Source organism: Hippocampus guttulatus, chromosome 1 (assembly GCF_054856545.1).
Source record: "Hippocampus guttulatus isolate MCC_2025c chromosome 1, RoL_Hgut_1.0, whole genome shotgun sequence".
Lineage (NCBI taxonomy): Eukaryota > Metazoa > Chordata > Actinopteri > Syngnathiformes > Syngnathidae > Hippocampus > Hippocampus guttulatus.
Window position 1 is genome coordinate 26,608,881 of NC_141261.1, and position 8,720 is coordinate 26,617,600.

An 8,720-nucleotide genomic window follows, 5' to 3' on the forward strand; every position below is an offset into this window, starting at 1 on the left:
GAATTTTGTCAATTGCATCGAGAGACCAGCCAACTAATTCCATGGTTAGTTCTTCGGATGAAAATACGGTAGGAGACTAGGAAAAAGTTAGACAAAGACAGCACAAAGACTAAGTGGCGAGCAGGGAGAGGGTGGGGGTGAGGGCAGGAGCTGGGCAAAAAGCGTCCGCCTTCGTTGAGAGCCAAGCAGAAAAAAAATGTGGACTGTCTTTTATGTGGAACTATTGTGTTGCTTTGGCCTGACAAAAGAAATTCAACAGAAAAAAGAAAAAAAACCCTGACAAAATATCAAAATAACTGCAGTTGTTCGACAAATAAAAAGTGCAAACCATACCAGATAAGTATATCTTTAATAATGAATATGATCAAATATAAGAATGTGATAGTGACCTCTGATACAATGACATTTAATTCAGGGGTGACATTAAACTTTTTTTGCATACTTTTTCAATAATCCAATACTGTTATATAGCTCTGGTTGCACCGCAGTCATACTTCTTCTCTCTTTACTTTTACGCACCTGCGCTCTCGCTCTCACACACAACACTGCAAGTTATTAAAAAAAGGGGGGAAAAAAACAAAGAAAAAAGAAAAAACATCACAAACAGAGCATATAGGCTAGCCTCTGGGTTTCCATACACGTACGATAAATCAGTTAAGTATAATGCTACAGTTAAACATTTGAGGCATTTGCAGTTACAAATGCCAGTACATTAAAGCTTATATTATCTGATGGCAATGAGAGGGGAGGAAAGGGGAAAGGTCACAGCGATGAAACTGATGCCAATATTAATAATTGGTGAGTCAATAAAGAACGAGAAACAAAAGCAAGTGACAGTTTGAAAAGCAGTACATGCTACATCTCCAGAATTTGACAAGACGCAAAAAAAAAAAAAAAAGAAAGCTACCAAGATGGGACATCGATTGGTTACGTTCACTTTTGAATAAGAAAGAGCGGGACCGCCTTGAGAAGCGCAATTTCCCTGAAACGACGTCAACAATGAAATCAATCCCGATGCTGAAAAGAAACGTTTTAAGGCTCTGCGCTGGAGATGCACAAACGCTCTCAAGCTCGATGCTCCATTTCATATGAGCCGCATCTTTCCAAACCATTTCCTCACTTCGCAGACTCACACTGCGCACATTCCTAAAGCAAACGTGAGAAAAATATTTTGTCATAATACTCAACACAAGTGACCAGGCACGCACGCACGCGCACAAAAAGCAGACGTTTTGTCAATAGTGTTGTTCACTCGCGAGATTCACCGACACAAGCACTTCACATTTGTCCAACACACAAACCACAAAGTGAACAGTCACTGAATATCAGCAGCGTGTTGTCATGAGATCTTAAAAATCAGACGTGCACACGTGTTATTTAGTCCATGAATGATGCAAGAGAAGCCGAAAAAACCCCAAAAATACACAAAGTATGTAACACTAAAGAAACTTCACACTTCCTCAAGATGGTGCTCAACGATTGCAGGGTCGGGGGTGGGTGCCAGAGTGGGCCCAAATTAAATAGAAAAAATATGAAGTCTTCAATATTCTCCTTGTCCGTATGTTGCCGTCTTTGTTTTTGTTAAATGGGAATTTCATTCGAGTGCCCATCCCAGCAGGACTTGCCACGGAGCGAGCGTTCCACCACGGGCGCCGCTTACTTCTGACGATCCTGCGAACAGAGAGGGAAGGCGGCCTCGGTGAGCTTACGCAGAGGCATGACAAACACGGGGAGAGGTACACCAATTTATCGGCTGACAACTAATCAAATATTATCAGCAATATTGTGATAGTCAATCAGTGGTTTGAAAGCACTCGACCTCGTTTCACCTAAAATGGTGGAAATCCCCTCAATTTCAGTCTCTTAGCAGTCACCTACGCCAATTTGTGTAGACCTTCAAAGCAGACCGATTATCCTTGTAGAATCAAAACAAGACATTTGCAAATATCTCTTTTCACTTGAGAATACAAGTCAACGACCGGCACCAGACCCCGCGGCCGCCTTCGCCGACCTCCTTTGCCCTCGGTTTTTACTCGGCCCGTGGTGTTCATCAAATAGTTCGCTTAATTTTTTCGATACATCAATGGATGCTACTTTCTTAACATTACGGTGCGAGCATGCGACTGTAGCACAGAAAACGCAGTTTAAACGGTCGTCGGAGATCGCGGCCGCCGTCATGATTCAATGTTGTTGACAGAAGACAGGGCAAACAACGCACGCGCTCAACGTGAATATCGCGAGAGTTTGCACCGATGTAAACCCTCTACACAAAAATGGAGAGGGTTGTTTGAAAAAATTTTATAAAATACTTTACGGTCAGCATTTTCGACGTAGAAATTCTCGGTCGGTCGGTCGTTTTTTTTTTTTTCTCCGCCCAAGTATTCTCTCGTAAGGAATCATATTTACGCTGTCCAATCCTTCCTTATAACAGAATATGAATATGTATTGTATGTCATTAGTAGACACAGCTGATAGATGTGTTGGTTGATGGTTGCCGGATGGAGAGGGAAAGGTATTCAAAAAAAAAAAAAGATTGTATCCATTTTCAAGTTGCACGTGCAAATGAAACCACTGATTCGTACTGTTCAATTGCACAAATTTTTGTTACGATATTTCAGATGGCATATGATTAGCAAAGAGATCATAATCAAGAAATGTGAATCTTTTCCAAATGTCTTCGTCATGATTCGCACCAAAAAAATGGCAAAAACAAAAATGGCGAATAGTAGCGATTTTATGAGGCTCCAAGTGGTCCAGCTCACTTGAACTCAAATTGGGATATATGTGGGCCCTAAACTGAAATGAGCTTGACACCCCTGCTCTAAATGATTCTGAAAAATAGTTGTTCATTTGACAAGCTGTCAATTATTCAATTAGTTGTTGCACCTCTCCTGTGGAGTACTGCTTATCTTCAACACGTTGCACACATTTTTGTTGTTGTCTTAGCAGGAATTGGTATGCAGACGTAACACTGACCTTTTTCACCACCTCCTCCTCCTCCTGCTTCCTCTCGTAGTGGGAAAAGTCATCAAAGATGGAGGTGGTGTGTTTGTAGGTGGCGATGATCTTGAGCACCTGCTTGGCCTTCTCCAGAGGAACTTCTTGAGTGTCACGCGAGTTGGTCACCGGCTTGTTGTCGTTGTTCTCCAGGCGGATGTGGCGCAGCTGGCTATTGGGCACGTCCTTAACAAACAACCAGTTCACGTCAAACTTGCCCTTCCACTTGTCCTGCGCCCAAACGCCGGCACTCGTGCCGTAGTCCACAGGTGAGCGCATTTCCGCCACGCCGCAGAAGTGGCCGCTGCCGTTGACGCTGAACAACAAGTACACGGGACCTTTGGAGTTCATGGTCCTGAAGGCCGAGTCCAAGCGTTTGTTGCCGTGCTCCGTGCTGCACCAGATGGAGTACTTGATGGAGCGGTGGATGTCGTCTTCAGAGTAGCTTTTGATGATGAACACTCGGCCGTTTTTCAGATTCCACTCAAACTCCTTCGGGTTATAACTGTGGGCCGCGCGCAGCTTCTCCAGGACCGGGTGCGACTCTAAACCCGGCTCGGGTCCCCCACAGCCGCCACCGCAGCCGTTGCCGACCCCGCCGCTGGATGAGCCGCTACTGTCCAAGCTCCCGCCGCCGTAGCACAAGTTGCGACTGCGAGGCGCCACCCAGCGGGTCTGCGGCGCCGGAGCCGAGTTGTGGTTCTGGTAGGACTGGAGCGGGGGAGGCGGAGGACCGGGCATGGTCATCTGCTGCACCAAAGACTGGGCCGACTGGAGCGACTGCTGCAGGGGGGGCAGGAGGCCGCCAGGGTGAGAATGAAGTGGCGGCGGCTGGTGCTGCTGTTGGTGGTGGTGGTGGTGGTGGGGCTGTAAGGGAGCAGTCATCTTTGGGGTGGCCACTTTATTATCCCACGTGTCAATGTCCGCCATGTTGTGTTTCACGGGCGCGGGGGGAAGCGGGCCGCCGCCGATGGGGGCGCAGAGTTTGTTTTTGGACTTTTGTTGCTGCAGCTTGGCGGGCTTACTTGCGATGGCGGCCCACGATGTCGGTTTTGGAGGCGGCATTCCCACTGTTCCCCCATTGCCCGCGGCGACGGGAACACCACCGCCGATCACTGAGCCGGCAGTCTTCACGCCCGAGCCCCCTGCCGTCACATCCCCGCCGATTTTAAGGCTCAGCATGCCCTGCTCTAGGTTGTTCATGCCCGGGGCCTTGCTGAGGGTGTCGCTATGGAAACCCGTCTGGCCATCCGGGACTAAAGTGCCGCCTAAGGAGCTGGGTGGGTAGCTGTAACTTCCCCCGTAGGCTGAGCTTTGGGTCTGCTGGCCCTGAGAACCGCTGGTGCCCCAGGCAGAGAACGCTGGGTTCTCTGGGAAAAAGTTAAACCTGTGCGGATATATGCTGCTGCTGAGCCCCCCCGGCTGGCCAAATACCGTGTCGTGCATGAAGTGGTGGTCCCCGTTACTGAGAGGCGCATAAGGCGTCAGGTAGGGGATAGGCGGGTCACCACCTGTGGACCATGGAGCCTCACTCAGGGGGTAGGGGAATCCAATGGAGGGGGCGTAGTAGCTGGACAGGTAAGGATCGGTCATGGACTGATAGCTGTTATTCTACATACAGCAAGAAAATCATCAATCAGAAACAACAAGAAGGAGCAAATAGGGCTCATTTGCGGTGTTCACACTCAGTCCAGTACTCTGGTCTGGACCACAATTGCAAAACTCAAGTCACAACCTGACTGAAATGCCTATGCAAAGAAGAATGGCAGAAGTGGGAATAAGTCATATACTGTATGTTCAAGTCTTAAGTCTCAAGTCTAAACTGTAAAGTTTCAAATTATGGCCGAGTCAAACTCCACGCCTTTTGTATCGTTCACGAGGGTTGCCCTGTCAATCTACCGTGGGCGAGATGTCACACTACGAGTCCGTCACAGACTAGACCCCACTCAATCGTTGCGTGCTTCCGTCAAGATTCAGTCCATCGGCGCAGGTCCTTTGGGGAGGTGGGACATGCAGCTGTCACAGTCATGGCGACGGAGGCATTATGTGCATATGTGTTGTTTCTATGTTCAGAAAAGGCAAAAAAACAAAAGTATGGGCTGTTCCTGAATGGTGAGGTGAGGGCAAAATGGACCGTCTATTCTCCAAAAAGAACTTGAGGTCACGTTTTTTTTTCATGACACCACGTTGAGTATGTCACGGGCTACGATGTGTCAAGACGACTCAAAATCGGCTACGAGACACTACGTTTGTCTGCGAAACGTCTGTCGGCTCATAAGCGGGCTACATTCGTGTAGTCTGACGCCGGCATTAATGTGACAGAAGTCAAGCCGAGTCCCCATGAAATTTCAAGCAATTTGAGTCACAGGTCACAGATTTTTTCAAACCTTAAACGATTGTTTATCTGTGACAGATCCTACACACGAAGATCAAAAATCAGGCATGGAAGAGTTTTGGTTTGTGCGTGGTGTGCTACGATAATCAGTCAGAGCACGACACACATTAAGGTTCACACTTTTAAATGTAAAAAAATGAATAAAGAAATCATCAGGAAGGACATGTTTTGTTTGATGGACTGCGGTTTCCTTGTTCCCGAGTTTGGGTGCTTTTTTTATTGGCTACATTCCATTCCGCATTACAATTCATAGCCTTGTGACTCCGATTTTTGGTCATAAATGTTGTACTTGTTTAAATATTTAAGATTGTCAGCTCAACTCATATTGGACCTGCTTATTGGAACAAATGCTCCTTAACATTTCTCAGGCAGAAGGATCATCATAGGGGCCGATCTTGTAAAAAAATAAAAAATAAACAAACAAACAAACCGATCGGTCATTTGACAGCCTTGGTCAGGGAGGGGCAAAACTGTCCAATTGTCTTAATGTGCGTAAGCAAGAGAAGTCATACAAGTTTACTTCATCACAACATATTCTTGCATTAGTTTATTTGCGTTACTTTGCTCGACTCACACATTCACATCATTCTGTAACAGTTCCACAGCAGTCTACATAGTATATTTTACTTTATTGTCTTCTCAATCCCCAAAATCAAGCTTAGCTTGTTTTTGACCAGCTTTAGGTGAGCTCAACTGTCACGGTAACTGACTTGTCTTCGTGGGTCTTATAGCAACAGATGTAGTTACGTGTCACAGATGTTGTCTCTAATGTTGGAGCGGAGTTCTCTTTTTACCAATTTCTAAAGGGTGGCCCTTGAACACAAATGCCACCGTGTTTGGTGATCCCTCCATGATACTTGGTTCATGAAGGTGGCCTCAGAACTCCATATCATAACATACTTGTGGCCTCCCAAGTTTGTGCATGCCACATCAAAAACGAAGCTTTGGTTTTAAAATGGCAACAGCAAAAAAATAAATAAATAAAAATAAAAAACCTTTACCAGTGGTCCGAACCAGAGTCCTGGGTTACAACGTGTGAACACAGTTCTAATTTCATAAAAACACAATGCAAGCAACCCACCTGGTTGGACTGGCCAGTGAGATAGGGCTCAAAGTCATTGTCGTGGACGGTGTCCTTTTGGTGCAGGGAGCCGTTCTGCACTGAAACCGGAAAGCCTGCAATAAAACAACGTCGGTCAAAAACATCATAATCATGCACTTACGCACCTTCGGGAAATGGACACACTCTGAATGGAGCGACCTTGAATTGAGGGGCGATGCTGACAGATCTGTCGGAGAATCTTTTATTTTCCACGCTCCAGGGGTAGCGCTAAGCTCTACTACCTCATAAGGGGAAACATCATTTTGCTCTTTTGCAGTCATTTCACAGCCTCTCATGTTAATTGGTGAAGGATCAGGGCCTGTCGACTTTTTTCATGACCTATGAGGAGCATTTCCACATGTTGATGAGGCTTGGAGTTGGAGCAACTTACACAATAAATCTACAGTTATTGGCCATGAATTCTACTTTTTTTTGGGTTGCATTTGATGCGCCACTCACGCATTACACTGCTTGGCAACCTGGTCAACTTTCAATTTGCACCGTCTCCTTAGCGTTCAGTTACGGGTGTGGTATTCTGATGAAACTGCTTGTATTGATTTATTAAAAAGTGAATGCAAAAACACACGCTCATTCAAAGTAGCCTGAAGATGACCCGTTCACTTGTATTTAGCATAGAGCAGTATATTTTCTGTATCTGCTACATGTAAGTTAATTTGACTCTTAATTAAGATGGGGTACAAGGCAAGACAAACAGATGCCACAAAATATGATCCCTAAATGATTTAATGTCATCTCAAACTCATCATACAAAATTACCCTTTGGATTTTCATGTAATGTGTGAAGGTCTGGAATATTTCTCCTGTGATTAACAGGTGTTCCCTGAACCCTACCTTTGCACCCCGCTTGTATCTAGCTACTGGCATTTTCAGGACACATGACAGGGCTCATTTATTTCTTACCTTTATTGGCATCTTGTCCTTTCGAGATCTTAGTAGAAGGGAAGCATGTGAGGGGGGAAGAGAGCAACGTGAGTAAGGCATCAGATGACCGTGCACACCTGACAGTATTGTACGTGGGCTTCTGGAATAATAGTAAGAACACTCATGAGAACAAGCAGTCAGAATTCCAACGATGCCAGCCAGCTACTGGGGACTGTAGTCCAAGCAGGCCTTGATTACAAGCAGTTATCTAGCCTTACAGTTAGCTGGCCTCTCAGTGGGAGATATGTACATCTGCAACATGCTTGTCTGAAATGAGTTCTTGAAGCAAACCTGCGGGTCAATGCTGGCGGCGGACATCATGGATCGTCCAGCTGTTGTTGTGTTTGGAGCCCCCCCCCCCTCCCCGGACAATTCGTACAGCGCGTGAGTAGCCTTTTAGTGGAGATGCTCGGATGTCAGTTTGCTACAGCAGTAGTTAGCCGCCGTCCCTGTTCGACTTGTACTACTTTTAGTTCTTGTAGCAGCAGCGGCGGCAGCAGCAGGCAGGGAGAGGCGGCCTCGCTTTTTGTCGTCGTCGTCTTTCGCTGCTGACACCCCAAAACAGGCAGTCCTGTCAATATGAAAGCGACCTGGCTTTATTATTATTACTGCTAGTATTATTATTATTGCCAACCGAAGCCGCCGTCACATGAAGAGAGGAGGCGAGCTGCCTCGGCGGTGGCCCTGCTAGTGCTAACTTAGCCGAACGGCGAGCTTCCTTCCACCGGGTCTGCTAGCCGGAAGTGACGCGGTTTACGTAAGCGACGCGTCTCTGGCTACCTCGCAGTATAGCCAGAGCAATCAAGTTAGCACATTCTTGTTACTCGATTATACAGCGTGTGCTGATAGTAGCCAAACACAATTTCATGTCATTTGATCATATTCCATATGCAATTTTCCTGGTGCCTTTTTCTTCCTCCCTTTCTTTCTGACTTCCAAGCGAAGGAAGGCAGGAAGGATTCATTTTGTCATGCATGGCAGAAACAATTTGTTTTTCGTATTCTCCACGGAGCTCACCAATCAAACGGGTATTCAAGGCAGGGTAAAAAGGGGAACGCATTTTATTTATTTATCCATCTATATAGCTATTTATTTCCATACATCATTCCACCAATTATAACAGCCATCATTCACACAGCAATATAGTAGGCTAAAACTAATAAACGAGTAATCGGGAGCATCCATACATCCATCCATTATCTGAAATGCTTTATCTTCACGAGGATGGAGAGCGTGCTGGAGCCTGTCCCAGGTGACATGGAGAGTAGGTGGGGTACACCCTGA

At 46.1% G+C, this 8,720-nt stretch overlaps 1 protein-coding gene across 4 annotated transcripts; it reads right to left on the bottom strand.

Annotated features, from left to right (window-relative positions):
• Positions 1 to 330: 330 nt before the first annotated feature.
• On the bottom strand, positions 331 to 8,164 carry LOC147211189 (YTH domain-containing family protein 1-like). 4 transcript variants are annotated; one of them, XM_086123339.1, is made up of 5 exons: positions 7,728 to 8,164; positions 7,416 to 7,443; positions 6,474 to 6,568; positions 2,977 to 4,567; positions 331 to 1,671 (listed from the first exon to the last, which is right to left on the bottom strand). In XM_086123339.1, the coding sequence occupies exons 2-5, from the start codon at positions 7,425 to 7,427 to the stop codon at positions 1,657 to 1,659; spliced, it is 1,713 nt and encodes a 570-aa protein (XP_085979465.1). In that variant the 5' UTR covers positions 7,428 to 7,443; positions 7,728 to 8,164; the 3' UTR covers positions 331 to 1,656. The 4 variants fall into 4 exon arrangements, with proteins under 4 accessions (XP_085979465.1, XP_085979446.1, XP_085979437.1 ...); XM_086123320.1 differs by having other exon boundaries at positions 2,977 to 4,608; XM_086123311.1 differs by having other exon boundaries at positions 2,977 to 4,608; positions 7,416 to 7,536.
• Between the last annotated feature and the right edge of the window lie 556 nt (positions 8,165 to 8,720).

Bases quoted from the DNA above. Each gene is read 5' to 3' on its own strand.
- LOC147211189 (XM_086123311.1), bottom strand. From the start codon at position 7,757: ATGATGTCCGCCGCCAGCATTGACCCGCAG. The intron at 7,537-7,727 runs GTTTGCTTCAAG...CTATTATTCCAG, and splicing joins CCGCCAGCATTGACCCGCAG to AAGCCCACGTACAATACTGT. The intron at 4,609-6,473 runs GTGGGTTGCTTG...TGCTGTATGTAG, and splicing joins TCACTGGCCAGTCCAACCAG to AATAACAGCTATCAGTCCAT.